Raw genomic sequence first — 16,406 nt, 5'->3', positions numbered from 1 at the left:
GTAAGTGTGGATTGAACTCAGTGGGAAATCTTTAAATCTTTAAATATGAGTTTGGAGATGGTGAACTAAAGTCAGATATAGGTTTGAATTGCAATTTTGTTCTAGAAACGTCCTTATTTTTGTTTAAAAATATAATATGTACGGACACAAAAGCAAAGTAGATATTCATTAAATACCAATTTCCGTATTTTTGGTTCCTATAAATTATCAAGAGACAATTCTGTTGAATCTTGTCAAACGATTTGATACCTGGACATATACTTGCATTTTGTTTTACAAGAGTTAACAGCACATCCAGGGGTGTGAGATGACATGGGAGCAAATCCTATCTCAAAGGTGGAAGGGGAGCCAGTGTTGGAGGTGATAAACCTGCTTGGGTCCAGCCTTTGTCATTTTTGTCCTTTGCAAGTCATTCTGTGACCCCCGGTTTTTCCCTCTGAAATGGGGAGTCGTAACACTTCTCAGAGCTGTTGTGAGCATGCAAAGAGAGGACGGAAGTGCTTACGTCTGGGGCACGTACACCGCCACGCACGGGGTCACGCGTGCGCACTAGTCCCGGCTCCGTACTGATGCTCCGTAAGAAGGGGCTTACGCTGTCACCCTCCTTTATCCCGCATCCCTCCCCGTCCCATCGTCTAATGCGGCGGTCCTTCATCTCTTTCCCTCTGACACCCCGTTTCACCTGAAAGCCTGGGTTCTCTCACCATTGCACTCCTGCCCCTCAGACTTTCTTGATCAGTCCTCCTTCCCTCTTGCCTAAAACAAATTATTTACTCTGCTCCATCACTCTTCCTCCAAATCCTTGCACGTCTCTCTCCCTCCTGGTTCTGCATTTCCCTCTCCTCCGGTTCCCTCCCTGTGACTCAGCCTTGCCGCCACCCACCTCGCTTGTCCTCAGGCAGTGGCTCCTGTGCCCTGCTCCTTTGGTCTGCTCTTTCTTTTTTACTAGTTTCTGTAATAGTTTGTTTTTTTTTTTTTTTTTTATAGTTTTTAAATAGTTTTTTTATAGTTTTCTTTTTTATTTTGGCCTGCGCTTTTTTTTTTAATAGTTTGGTGGCAGAAACCATTCTGGTATGCAGGGACTTTTAGTTCATGTCAGACGAAAAACAGACCTGGTGCTAAATGATTAACCTCTAATAGAACCCGTCGTTCTCAGGCCCTGCAAGCTCAGGGCTCGGGCTGTGAGATCGCTAAGTGACTTAGCCTCCATCTGTGCAACATTCATCTAGAAAGCCGCGTGTTGGCCTCGAAATTGCATCTTATATTTTTGCCATTTAGTTTGGTACCACGTAAAGCCAACCTAAATATTCCATTTCAAGTCATGTTTAAGAAGTCCTTTTAAGTGCTTATGAACTGCATTCAGGAATGAAACCAGGTTTTAGTGAAATTGGCAATATCTGTGAAATTTCTCAGTCCTCGGGTGAAAACGGTATTATTCGATTTTCAAGCCATGTCTTTTGAGCAAAGAGTGTGTTGAAATTTATTCTTATAATAATGCCTTTGAAAGAATAACAGATGAAAATTCATTCTTTATCACTGGAAGGGACTCCATCCCACAGTCCTTCCTGCATAAATTAATTCTGTAGAACTGAGTTAACGTGAAAGATCAACCCAAGATGAATGAACAGTTTTGATATGTATTGTCAGCGCTGTCTTCTTTTAATCTGGAAATCGAAGGGACAGTCCAGGTGGCAGAATCTGCCTTGGGGTCTGACAGAGCATTAACCCCGAGTTCAGGGATTTAAATGCACATTGAGGACCTAAGCTGTACCTTTTTGGCTCTAAAACCTGGTATCTTACCATTTTATTGCTCGGAAATAAAGGAGATACCCTGTGTCAAAATAATCAGAGCTGTGAACGTCACTCACTTAGCGGAAAAACTGTCAATCTGAACGCAAGTTGAGCAGAGCACCTACTAATTAACATACTTCCTGTGACTGATGAGTCTTCCCTAGTCTCACACCCTTTAAACTGCTTAATTAACTTTACAGCATTGTTTTCAAAAGGATGAAGTGTTATTTCATGGCTCCTGTCACTGTAAAAAATAATACAGATTAGGTATTTTAAATACACGTTTTATTTAAAATACATACTGAAAATGATGAAAAAAGCAAAAACGTGTATCTGTTTTAAATACATATATTTAATTCACATATAAATATTAGTTTTTAATTCTCAATCCTTAACTCCGAATTGGCTTCATAATAATTTTGAATTCTGTATTAAGATAACTGTCCATGCATGGACAAATATTCTTTCAGATACTTTTAGACCTTAGAGGACATGTTTTTACCCATATATCAGCCACCTGCATTTAGTCGGTTCAAAAATGAAGCATTCCCCATCTTGTTATATCATTTTAATTTGTTTATCTAATTAAATTAACCTCAGAAGACATCTTCCTTTAGCTACCTGTTTGGAAGAGACTTCCTTATTGCAGAGTAAATTTATGAACACTGTAAAAATACATGCAGAGTTCCCCCAGGGCACTGTTTCTTGCAGGCAAGTGCTTGGAGTATCCTGGGGTTCATTATTCTGATTGTGCTCACGCATTCAATCGAGATAACTTTCCTGAGGTCTTGTTCTCTGTGCAGCTGTGTTCTAGGCACTAGAGATACAGCTCAGTCAGAGACAAGAGACAGAAGTCTCTGCAACTTAAAAGAGGTTCATTACGCTGGGGGGGCTCTACATGTGCCCTCTCGAAACCACACGGCATGCCCCTCTGCGAGAACTCATCAGTTTGGTTTGAATTCCTTTTCAGTAACCGTGTGATGGGTTTTCTTCTGGGTTTTAAAATCACTGTCTTGTTAAGAGTAACCAGATTTTCCTTGGACAAAATGTGTTGGGGTATCAAAAGTTAATGTGAACCTGCTGACTGAGGATCTTTTCTGACCCTAATGTTTTAGGGTTCTCCCACCATGTCTTTCTAGAAGGGGATACGCAGCCCCAAGAGCGACTGATCAGCCAGTCCTTAGGGGAAGGCATCCCGCTCGCTCCAGGTCGAGTGAGCACCCTAGTGTCAGAACACTGTGTTCTACCTACCACCTTGCCCCCGGAGGGTCGGCGCCACCTTCTCCGCTTCTGACAAGGTCGTTATTCAGTGTCCAGCCCAGCATCCGTGTCCTGCCTCCGGGTGTCGGTGTGGTGTTGTACCTTCCTGAGCACACGACGCTTTCACTCATTACGACACCATAACTCTTAACCCTTTCTTTGTGACACTTAAACCTCTCCCACCTCCTCTCTTACCTGCATCTCTCTTCACTGTGCTGGTGGTATTCTCTAGTTCCTGCCAATTAGCTACCATTGAAAATTAAATTTGGCTGTGTTATGTCCTTCCATCTGTTTGTGGCATATTCATATATACATATATATTTTTTAATTATGTGAAATTCTTTATAAGAAATTACCTGGAATTAAATGTGTATTTGCTTTAAAAAAGTGTTGTAAGAGGAATTAGAAACAAAATGCTTTTCATCTTTGTTCAATAAACTCTTAGTGTTTTAGAGTTCTTAGGTAAAAAAAAAAAAAAAAATTGAATGCCAGCAGATGGAGGTCAGCTGATTCCTGTATAGTAGTAATGTATCTCCACACTTCTTAAATTTGTTTTTACAATTTTGATCTTTGCACCAGTATATTTCATAGTATGTGCCCATGGTTATTTTTTAAAAATATCTTTCACGGTTTTTCCTATTTAAAAATAAAGTACAAGTGAATGATAATTTATAAAAGTCTGCAGCTAGAACTATTGTTATCACTGATAAATAATTCTAGCTATAAATACAGATTTAATAGTTGCAATTTAGGCAACAGCCTTTCTTAAATAATTTACCCATGTTGTGATAACTCAGAGGCTGTAAGTAGATATTTTGGGTTGAGCCTACCAAAAGGAGATAACTTAACAGAAAGCCACAGCTTTGTGGAAAGTTAATGTAAAGAATTGAGTTTGTTTCTGCCCCATTCAGGAATTCATTCTGCAGAAATACGTGTAGCAGACAGTCCCGTCTCTTTTAGCCCTTTTTTGTAATATTCCTTTTACACGTAAGAAGTATTTGATTTTGCTTCCAAAGGCCCATTTAGGGGTTTTATGTCTGTCTTAATAGTAACAGATAGAAGGAAAAGATTTTTGTTGGGTCCTCTTGGGATTTCATCGTTTCATTTGCCCTGCTTTGTTTTTTCCCCTGCAGAATGCACCGTCAAGGAAGCCCAGCCCAGTCTCCGCCCGCAGACACAGCCTTCAGCAGTCGCAGGGGAAGGCAGCTCCCACAAGTGCCCGTGAGAAGTGGCAGTATAGAACAAGGTATCCCATAAAGAGAGATCTTTGCCAAAGTCTTGGATTTGAGAGCCACCACTTTTTATACCTTTTTATTAATAGAGTAGTGTTTTCATTTTATATCTAGTTTGATGAATCCTAGGAATTCAAGATTCTTAGAATTTTATTCCCAGCACCTAATTATAACAGTTCACGGTATATACCCTGTTTCTACTGAGGGAGTGAATGAAGGTTGATTCAAAGAACAGATTGAGCCCTGGGGATACTTTTTCCAAAGGTACAAAGAAAGAAAATAAAATTTAAAAACCTTCAGGTACAACATGGTATTTTATGTGTTAAAAGAAGACTTATTTAACCTTGTTTTAAAAATATTTTCAAATGAAATGCTTGATTATATTAAAGGCTTTGCTAGTATTTTTATTTTAACTCATCTGCAATATCTTGTACTTTTTATACAGGTTTGATGATGAAAAATGACTTAGAGCACACATTTTACTGTTTTTTTTTTTTAACAGTTAAAGTCACTTAAAATTTCCCTGATTTTAAGCATATACACATTATGTTTTATTCTCCTAGAAAAAAAGAGGGCACTGGATTTGGGGGGTGTGGAGGGAAAGAGTGTTTTGCTAGTGGAAATTAAATGCACTAAATTACCTAGGTAGATGATTTAAATACTGGCTTAAATGGATCACTGTTTTCTTCATGTAACCCAAGGTGCTATCCCATTTCTCAGTAGGTGAAATGACTTGTTATCAGTATATGTTATCACATAAATCTTACCAGAGATTTGTTAAGCAGTCTGCTGAAATGCTGTTTAATTTGGGGTTATAATATAAATGCGGCGGACTTATATTTGGATTGAAAATCTCCATCCCTATGAAACAACTGAAAGGTTAACATTTTGAATATTTTTTCCAACAGTGTTGGTTGTTGCTGATGTAAACCTTGTATATTCCCTTCTATACTGAGGGCATTGGGTATGTGTGTTTTACTCACTGGAAGTGCTTTACTGAATGTATCACAGAAATGTGAAGGGTCTAAGAAGATAAATACATCGTTTCAAAGACTGATACAGCAGAGTTTGTCAGAGAGTACTTGGTTATAGAAAAATTAGTGTAGGTTTAAAGAAGTATCAACTTACTGATAGAAAAATGCTGCTCCAATAACTCTGGATTTGTATTACTTTTTAAAATCATACATCCCATTGATATATCTTGCTTTAATATTCTGGGTTATTATAAGGGTCTTCATTTAGTTAATCAGGAAAATATGAGGCTATGTGAAACTCTGACTTTCTTTTCTAAAATAGCAATTAATTCATTGAAATTCTCTATTCATGTGTTTAACAAACTTTTTCTCTGGGAACATTTTGAGAAGATAATTCATAATAAATGTTTTTAAAACTGTAATCAGTAAGAGCTTAGAGGAAATTATTTTAAAATATACTTTAAAAATGAAATTTGGTGTTTATTGAAATTACCCATTCATGAACTCCTGTTGCACAACTAAAACAACAGATTCTCGTGTTTAGCTGCAAACATAGTATCCTTGGTCATATTTCGCTAAAGATTGATAACCAAAAAGTCATGTGTTCCTAAAATTCTTTGCATTTCCTCCAGCTGCTAAAGCACTTCAGGCTCATAAGCATAAAAGGCACTGCCTATAATTCTCATGCAGTGAGATTACACTTTTATTATTCTGTGGAAATAAGAATTGCTTCTACAGAATCAGATGGGTTGGATTTTGGATTTTGGTTTTTCAAAAGCTCATGTTCTATTGTTAATATCAATCAGCATTACTGTCTGTGATATTCGTACTCACGGTTGTCTTTCAGAGAAATCATCAATTTGTAAGGATTGAATTGAGGTGGGAAGACAGGAATGACTGAGGATGGAATTGGTGGAGTTATTTTGATATTTAATATCACAAATACATTAGGAAACGCTTGTTACTTGAGGTTCCTGAACTTTCTGATCTTGAGTTATACAGATACAACATACATGTATTATTGTACCTACATATTAAAAAAAAAAGTTGACAACATACATGTATTGTTATATCTACATATTCGTCTATAATTGAAATGCATCCGGTTGGCTGTATGATGTTACTATGTGATTTGGGACGTTTGATAAAGGATGATGCTGTCTGCCGTCATCTTATTATGAATCTATTTCAAACTGAAAAGTTCATCTGACATCTTTGTGTGTCCTCAAATATGTTTAAAAGTAAGCTTCTAATTTGATTAATGGACTAGACAGAATTTAGCTTTAAGATTGATTTCAGTGGTGTTCTTAGGACTATAGCATCATGTCGTTTTTTTCCTTTGATATCTGAGATTATATTTTCTTTTGATACGTTAAAATTTACTTCTGTCTTCTATGAAGATTAATGCAGAATGTACGTTGGTTTGTACCCTACTTGACTTCCTTCTTTCTGGTCTTGTTTTATGTTTTTGGTTTTTTTTTAATTTTTAACAAAGGATAATTTTCTTTTTTTAGAATAAGTAACTGAGTTGATAAGCTGTTGATTGGTAAGAGCAACTATTTCAAATGGTTTAGATTCCTGGATAATGATACAACTTGTTGATGAACTTATGAAATAATTCCATTCATACACAGTTTCTGGAGACAGTTACCTGCATTACTTTGTTTAGGATGAATACTGGGGTGATTAAATTGTTTGGATGCATGGGTTTTTTTTTAATGTAAATGATAAAGGCAATATATATTATTTTGAAAGCTAACATATAATTTGAAAAGACATGTTTACTTAATTTTTGAAAAAAGTATTTTAAAGTTTCTTTCAAAAATTAGGAATGATAGCCTGTTTGCTCCATGGCATCTGATTATGTTAAAGCAGAGTTAGGGAAAAAGAAGAGGAGTGATTACAATATAGATTTTGAGGTAAAGTAACTGAAAAAGTAGCCTTAAAATTTAGGTAACTCTAATGGTATGTGATAATGGAGAGCAAAGACTTGCAAGAAACTTCTCTGAGTTTATGCCAATGTAGTCCTTGTGGAGAGTGAGACTGAAAACAACACAATTTGTTGCATAAAATGTGTGATTTTCTGAAGCCAGTCAAGTGATTTTTATGTGTGTGTGCAGCCTAGACTTCTTTAAAAGATGTATTTAAGGATCCTTCATAAACTAACACCTGATGTGCCAGTTATGTATTATGCGTTCTGTTGTTAACGACCTAAAACTCTAATGGCATTCCCTTCAGAAATATCTAGATAGGCCATTATTTCTCAGTAAAACAGTGTACCAACAAGGAGGTCGCTAAAAGCTTAAGAAATGTCTAAGAAATATCGTCCCCAAAGAACAATTTCACTTTGAGATATTTTAATACAAATTTGAGAAGGAAGAAAGGACCACTTAAGTGAGAATATATTTTTTTCCATGTGGAAAATGTTACAGAATATTTTTCACAGTGAAAAGAAAATGCCTACTATCTAGCAAAAAAAAAAAAAAAAGGAATTTATCTTTCTCATTTATTATATGAAATTTCAAATTATCTAAAATGCTGTCATTTTGGAAATGAAAATGCTACTTATGAATGTTAAATATGCTTTTAAATTCATTTGCAATAAAAAGTCACATTGGATTAAAATTAAAATACCTTAGTAAAGTGGGTGCTGAAATATTTTGCAATTCTTAAAGGCAAGAAAAAATACCACAAAAATACAGTGTTCAAATGTCAAATATATTAATTTCCCAATGTTTCTGTTTTTATTTCAAATCTTTAAATTATTGTATTCATTCTTTCTTTGATTAATTTTAGTACCATATTTGTCATGCAATTATGTCACGTTATACATTATGCATTTTTATTATTCATGCCATTGTGTTGATTCACATTTCCATGTCTAACTATAAACCTGCTGATTTCTTTCTTTTGTTTCCATCATTATGTGCATTTAATTCATTGAAGAACAAGAAAAATATAACTCATCCACAAAAGGTAAATATTAATGTAACTTTTTAACAATTTCATATTGTTCCTTTTCTTTCATAATATGTGAGCTGTGTAACTGTATTTATTGAAATGACAAGCAAACTTACTTTTACAGGTAGTGTTTTTCCTGGCAATGATTTTGTAAGGCAGTTGGCATGAATTATTTTGTACTGTGAGGAGTTCACATCAAAGAGGAAAAGATTCAAATTAAGAGTATTTTTCTTCAAAAATTGTTTGGCTACCCTGACAGCTAGAAGACAGTTCTCTCGGGAAAATGATAGCATATTTGTCTATGTTTTTGTCTGTTGGTGCTCCCCTGCTCTCATAGAGAAAGGGTTTAACTCTAAGAAGTAGAAGATTCCTGGAATTTCCTTCTAAACAGCAGTAGCCTCATGAAGGTCTGGCCCCTGCAGTCATGCATCTAAGTAGCTACCTGAATGTTACTCCTCTTGGCCTCGAAAGTCCTGCAGTACCCATCAGCCCTGTCCTCCTGAGGGACACAGGGGAAAAACCACTCGACCTGCTCTGTTGGCACCTTACTGGCCTCCTCCCCTCTGGTCCTTTGGATCACATTTGACTTTTGGTCTTTGGATGTGAGTCTCAGATAGACACAGACCTCATCCCACTCTCATGTGCCACCATATTTAGTGTTACTGGTGGCTTGATAATTGAATACATGAATATGAGCTTTATACTTAATGAAATAATATTATTAATAATACTAAAAAATTATATAATGCTGTATAATTTACTCAAAGTACAGGTGCTCAATATTTGTGGATGAGTGACTGAATTAATTTGTTATTTATAGTAACCCTAAAAGTCAGTCTTGCGAGTAGCATCACCCTTGTTTTATGAAAGATGAAACCCAGATTTAGAAATGAGAGATTCACCCATTCATGCTGCTGATGAGACGTAGACCACGAGCCCAAAGCTCTTACTTTTGACCCCCTCCCTCTATATATTAGTGTGTCCTATTTTAATAGGCCTAAATCCCAAGGATTTAGCCCAAACTCCTAGTATGTTGAGGTACGTGCTATGTATCTCAATGTCACAGAGTGAACATGGGAGATGGTATTCAATTACTTAGTTTGAATTTATAAAAATTTATTTATATTCTGGCACAAAATACATTTTTTGGCAAAGTGTCTGATATCCTAATCAATAAATATATAGTAATTAAAAAAATAAAATGTTATTCAAGGAGATCAAGATGTTTTGGGCCCTAGATTTTGCATAGATTTCTGGCCATTCTGCATTTTTAATTCAGGTATCAGAAACACTAATTTAGGTTCAGTGGTCCAAAAATATTGTGTTTGTCACTATTCAGGAGAATTTATTTAGATTTGAAAGATAAATTTTAGTATGATAAAAACATTAAAATTTTATATTGGAAATGGATCATGACCTAATTCAGTTAGCCAACAGGAAGAAAAAAAAATGTAGTAATTCTTCATTTGAGAGCATTTTCATCTATATTATTACTAACCAAAAGCTATGATTTGCTAATCAAAACAGAATCCGGGGCAGAGTAGAGCTCAGTGGTAGAGCACGTGCTTAGCATGCATGAGGTCCTGGGTTCAATCCCCAGTGCCTCCTCTAAAAAAAATCCCTGAGCAGTACAACCTCAAGTGTATGAAGTGTGCACTTTACAGCCTCCCTACAGAGCGTGTCAGGTTGTTACGTAGACACAAGGTCACTGCGTCCTGTGTCATCACTCTGCCAAGTCTTCCTTGGACACAGGATGTGGATAAGTGTCATAGAATAGACCACGTGGCTGAAAACAAACAAAGAGGCACGTCCCAAATGCACCCAAGGCGAGCAGAGAGCCACAGGGGATGCCGTCCGTCTCCTCTGGGAGGTCAGGGAGCACAGCTTGGCCGTGAAAAGCCCAGACAGCATAGAAGCAAATTCCAGAAGTTTCTTTAAAGTCACATTTTAGGCTCACCTACCCTGTGAAAAAGCAGATGTTTTGTTTTGCATAGAAACCCTGCTGCTGTGAGCTGATCTTTTCTGGGGTCGATCCTATTGGAGAATTAAGTTGTCTTGAGGGCTCCCTGGGTAGATGGGGACCGGGCCACGCCACGCCTCGCTGATGGTACAGATGAAGGTGCCCCAAGTGAGAGTTCTTTTTTAATGAATTGTAGATGAACAGTGGCCCCAGGTTGTCGAGGATTAAGAGGTTGCACAAGGAGGGAGGGTATAGCTCAGTGCAGAGTGCATGCTTAGCGTGCACGAGGTCCTGGGTTCAATCCCCAGTACCTCCATTAAATAAAGAAAGAAATAAACCTAATTACCACCCCCTAAACCAAAAGAGGTTGCACAAGATGCAAGATTTTCATTGCTAAAACCAGGACAGCTCTGGGCAGACGGTAATGGTTGTTCACCCTCACTGAAGGAGACCAGTATATAATTTTCCAGCATATATTTTATAAAGCATATTTTTGCAAAGCACATGCAGAGAGGTGTAAAATGCCATCAACACGTTTCATGGTCAGTAGAATGCATTGGGCACTTACTCATGTCAGTGACTTGACTGAGCGTGTTACATGTTTATCTTATTAAATTTTTACAACAATGTGAGACACAACTAGTAGTATCATTTTCCAACTGAGAAAGCTGGCCCCATTTCAATCATGGCAACTGGAAGTGAGCCTCCCTCCAAAGACCGTATTCTCCACCCCTTTGCTCTGCAGGCTCTCCCTCATTCAGTGTTACTGAGCGCCCATGGTGCGCGTAATTATGGTAACAACAGGGGCACTGCCCTAAGGGAGGTCTAATGGCACCTTTTATAGAGAGAGAGCAGAGGGGCCAAGAGGATGCCTCCAGACGGAGCTGGATTCTGACTCCGCAGCCCACGCGCCCTGTTGCTGTGACGCACACCACTCAACACCGGGAGGTCCACATAGGGTTCCCACCTCCTCTGACGGCCCGGTTTTGTGCCACTCAGCTAAACCTCTGATACCTGGCTTGCTCTTCAAATTACGCAGTTGGAGAAAGCAAAGCCAGTGTCTTTGAGTACAGGTAACACGATCTTGGGGTTGAAAAGTTAACCGAGGAAATAGCAGTGTTCATACCAGGCCATTTACCTTTTACTTCCCTCTTTTGTGTTGGAAGCTGAGAGCCCATATCTTTTTAGGATTCACAAACTGCTTTATAGGCATATTTTAAATTATTCATTCTAAAAGTAAGCCAATTTTTCCCTCTCTGCTACATTTCTTGGACAGTTTTAAAGAGCCCATGAATGTAGTTTGGGGGCATCGAAATAATGATATAAGAAGATCAAAACAGAACCAGAAATTAAATGACTTCAAGGTGAGAAAACATTATTATCATAATGAATTTCTAGTTTATATGCCTTTAAGATAATATTTCTTAAGTGCATTAACTCTTTTGACTTTCGGAAGCAAGTTTGAATCGTAACAAAACACATTGTACTGTCTTTTCTGTAAATATAATTTCCTTCATCATAAAAACCATGTAATTTACACAAGTGGAGAATGAAAGGCAATTAGAGTTCAAAGGGACTAGATGATTTGAACAGAAACCGAGAGTAAGTAGCATTTGTTGCATTTTGTTTTCCTGTCTCACTAATAAAATGTAAAATAATTATTGTAACCAAGTGGTAGGGGCTATTTAAGGAGTATCTCTAGTCAACTGTATTTTAAGTTTCTGTTTAAAAATGCTCAAATAAATGACCTGTGCTTTCCTTTTTAAATGTTGACAAGAGCAATTTGATTGCAAAGTCACACAAAATCTGATTTTTATGAAACTATTAGCACTCACCTTAATTATTAGATGTAATTCATATAAAAAAGTGAAAATGTTATTTTAATGATTTTCTGTTAAATATTAGTTATTGTTTAGACAGTTGCACACTTATTTTAATAGTATATTACGGTTGTGAAACACATCATAGGAAAAAATTATGAAACTAGACTATGCCAAAAGCAGTAAACTAATTTGTGTGTTCTTCGGAAGCAGCATTGTTTTACCTGTCATTAAGTAGAAAAGGGTTTCAGTTTTATGTACATTTTTCTTAGATGCATATTGACTAGATGCATCTTAACCAGGTGATTCATTTGCTGTTACTGTAGGTTGATTTCGAAAGTTCAAATTTCTTCATCTTCTAGGGCTTTGCTGTTTCTGAACACTTACTATGAATATTCATGAATGTTTAGTCACAAATATTTAGAGCGCCACTGGTAAAAAGGGGCTAGCTTGTCCATTTCTCTTTTTACCACAAACCCGCGAATATAGTTGTCATTCTAGCCTTCTCTTTAAACTTTAGGGATGTAGTGAGTGAAGTGGCCCATATAAAGCAGTTCCAAACCCTTGGTTTTGACCCTGTTTTTACATTCTGCTGATTCCAATGTGGTTATTTATAATAGTATTAAGACTTCTAAAACGTCAGAGTGTTTAACACTTCAATCAACCAAGGGTCACCTTGCTGGAAATGCCCCAGTTGACGGAGTCCGTCATCACCCCTCTCTCCCTGGCGTCTCTGGGGAGATGCAGAAGACAGAAGGCAGACAGACATCTAGCCATGGATAGGCCCTGATTTCTTTCTTCCTCTAAAGCTGTAGATTTCCCCTAAATATTGTAATTTTTTTTTGCAGATTTTAAAATCTGTAAACACTTTTTACAGAAAAAAGGGAAGAGACATTGAATTTAGTAGTTATGCCTCATCAAGGCTTACAAGATAGATTCTGTTGCCATCATTGTAACTGATGTGTAAACCAAAAATTATGGGTAAACAGATTAGCGATCACTTGGGATAAACCACATGACCCCTCAGGGAGTGGTTCTGTTATTCCCCCGGAGAAGCCTTATTTCGAAGGGCTGCACTTCATGAAGACTGTACTCTAAGAAGGGCCTCCGTAAGGAAGACAGTGCCCCCTCTCACAACAGAGGTACATTTAAGGTCAAAATGCTGTTTAACCCCACGCAACACAAAAGGGCAAGATAAAGTGACAGATGCTTCCATAAAGAGCCTGACTTTCTTATCTGTCAAGTAGCTGATTGATATTTTCAGTGTTCCTCTGGGACTTGGCAGTTTTGACGCTGAAAGTCATATCTGGGGTTGAGAATCCTGAGCTTTGTTTTGGACAGTCGATTGAAAATCCGCATGCTAAAACGAGACCACCTTGTGGTTTTGGCTGCAGCAAGATCTGAGTGGTTAGACGTGCAAGTCACCTACTTCCCCTGTGTCAGTTTTCTGTCTCAATCCTCAGTACCAAAGCACAGGTTATTTTCTTTAAAAGTCCTTCAAGGCAATGTGGTTTTTTATTTTTCAATTAACATGTGTTATTTACTTGTGTTTTATGTTTCTCATGCTGGATAGGTGTTACCTTTTATTTTGTTGTTTATGTTATTGAACATAATCCTTCACATCCAAGAGAATCATACAAGGTCCCAAGGGCAACAGTTTGGCACATTTCTACCCTTGCAAGTCGAAATGAATTTTATTCTCGGAAAATGACCCGGAACTTGGGCATTTCTGTTATCATCAAAATTTTTTACACATTTAATCTTTATGTATGTATACTGTATATGTAGGGGGAGAGAAGGGGGTGTATAAGTATTATATCAAAGTCACTTACTACACTTACATGACCCCAAAACTAAGGATTAACATGCAAGAAATACATTATCTTTTAACTGGGAAAAAATGATGGAAAAAAAGATAGAAAGTAACAAAGTAAAATATAACCAGTAAATTTTTTCCCCTTGCCAACTAAAAACTGGCACATGCCACCTGCCTCTCCAAGGATCAGATCAGGTTGGCATTCGCCACCTAACTCTGCTTGGATTCAATCACGAGCCGCTGCCACCACTGACCTCCGACACTCCGTGAGAGGAGTTCTGGATGGAGGTCAGGAGTGAGGCACTCCGTGCTCTGGGAAAACTGGCTGAACAGGCCTTCAGACAGTTAGGTATTTTCAGGAGAAGATTTTATGACCCAAAGTCTCACATCTCCTCATATCTAGAAAAGTACGAAAATCGTTGACGGTGACATCTGCTCCTCGTGACCAGCAGCACCCTCTGCCTGAGTGTGTGCTTGACTGCATGTGCCCCCTTCACTGAAATCCTGTATGACACTGAGTTTTCCCTTTGCCTCTATAGAAGAGTTTCTCAGCTTTCATTTTGCCGCCAAGATAACTTAACCCACAACTCTCACGTTGTGTGACTTTATTTCAGTCAACACCCTTAACATCTATAGTTTTGGTAAATTGGCAAATTTAAAAAGTACTGGAACTTAGGGAAAAGAGCAGAGAGAAAGTCATTGTAGTTTTCCAGTTTTTTTTTTTTTTTTTTTTTGGAAATATGAAGGAAAATACCAATGCCCTGTTTGAAATAACGTGGAGTCATAGAATACAACAGCTGGCAGTCACTCTAGCAACCTCTGCATTTCACAAATAAAGGTTTCGTAGTGGAGAGAAGGATGGGGACTGGTCGAGGCCACACTGAGGAACTGAGGAGCCGTGACGGGTCAGAGAGTGTGATCTAAGCCTGCTCTTCCCCGGACCTGGGTTCTCACCACTTTACCACGTTGCTTCCAGGTGTTACGGAGAACGTTCATACAGCCTAACAATTTGTATTCCTCCAAAGCCAAAAAAAAAAAACAACAACAACAAAAAAAAAAAAACACCCTGTGACTAGAGACCACTATTGCATTTTTGAATTTTCAAATATAAAAGCATCTTCCTTTCTCTTCAGGCTGTGTGTGCGTATGGCTACTAAGGGTTACAGATTCAGTCCGCTAATTTTTTTTATCTTTTATACTTTTTAATCTTCATATCTTCTTTAATGTTTCATACTGTATTATTTCTAGTATTTGAGTTCCCACTGTTAGTGATCTTTTTTAAAAAAAAAAAGCTTCAGAGAAGGGATTTTTTTTTTTTCAGTGTTGTCAACAACTAAGGCATCGTAGGTGTTTCGTTCATGTATTTAATTCTACTCGACAACTTCCAGATGTGTGGTCATTCGCCATCACTCTTTCTGAGACGTGCACTGGAGCCTGGAGCGAGGATGGGGGCCCCACTCTCACCCCACTCTCCTTCTGTTACTAAACAGCCAGGAAGCAGAGGCATTAAAGTGTGGCAGCGCTTTGTAGGTAGCACGACACGCTGTTATCCTGTCCAAACGTTATCAGGTTTCACCTTTGACACAGGCACCAGCTGATCTTGCTATAGAATAAAATATTCGTAACCTTTTTACTTTAATACATCTAATAATATAGAAATTTTCATTATTTCTATTCTCTTCCACACTCATATTTCACCTAGAATACTTGAAAATACAGGTTTACCAATAGGTTACATAGATTATCTTTTTTGCCTATTAACACAAACCTTTGAAATTTCGAATTCATGTTAATTTCTAGAGGCATAGGGAGAAATGTGAAAGATTTAAGGAATTTGAAGATCAGAGCAAATTTGTATTTAGGTAATTGTAAATTCATGAATAATATTTAAAATATACTTATGAGAATGTAATGTTTAAATTACATTTATCTTAAATGACACAGAACCATAATATTTACAATATTTTAAAGCAAGTCACAAATGTCTGCTAGGTCCAAGGAGTTTCCCAGAAAATCACATTTCTCTTTGGATGAGGTGATACTGTAGAAATTTTTTAGTGATGGGTTAGGGGAGATTTATTAAGGAATCTTAAGCCTTTTTTTAAGTCACAGGCCTCCCTAATAATTATATGAAAGGGACAGATCTAGGAAAATGCATATAAGCATAAATACAATATTTGCAAATGATTTCAGCTTCTTCGCAATTTCACCAAAGATCATTCATAGTATAAGGTTGAGTTCACAGCAAGACATGGGACATGAAAAAAGAACTAATTATTTCAGTCTATCTTTGTTTTTAATAATACCGAATACTTTCCATCAGAAGTAATAAATTACTTTTAAAGTTGTATTTATTTTTCTCACCTTGAGTATACCAGTTTAGAAGAGAAGAAATGATCTCATAAGTATTATTTTAACTTAACCCCTAAAAAAAAGTTCTAGTTTTGTACTTTCTTAATTATAATTTGCTTAATTGTAATTGCTGAGTTGATATTTGACATATGTACATTCATTGGATTAAAACGACAGAGTTTAAAAATCACAGTGGATGTAAAGTTGATCTAAAAAAAAATGGATAAAATTCAATAAATA

The 16,406-nt window shown here is 37.1% G+C and overlaps 1 protein-coding gene across 1 annotated transcript in view; it reads left to right on the top strand.

Moving 5' to 3' along the window:
* Positions 1-16,406, top strand: part of RIMS1 (regulating synaptic membrane exocytosis 1) — a 448,078-nt gene that overhangs the window by 340,389 nt on the left and 91,283 nt on the right. The window contains 2 exon segments of the mRNA XM_032484440.1: positions 4,185-4,297; positions 8,204-8,233. Of these exon segments, the coding sequence (XP_032340331.1) occupies positions 4,185-4,297; positions 8,204-8,233 (143 nt within the window).

The sequence above is a fragment of the Camelus ferus genome, chromosome 8, assembly GCF_009834535.1.
Source record: "Camelus ferus isolate YT-003-E chromosome 8, BCGSAC_Cfer_1.0, whole genome shotgun sequence".
NCBI classification, from domain to species: Eukaryota; Metazoa; Chordata; class Mammalia; order Artiodactyla; family Camelidae; genus Camelus; species Camelus ferus.
This window is presented reverse-complemented; position numbering and strand designations above follow the sequence as displayed.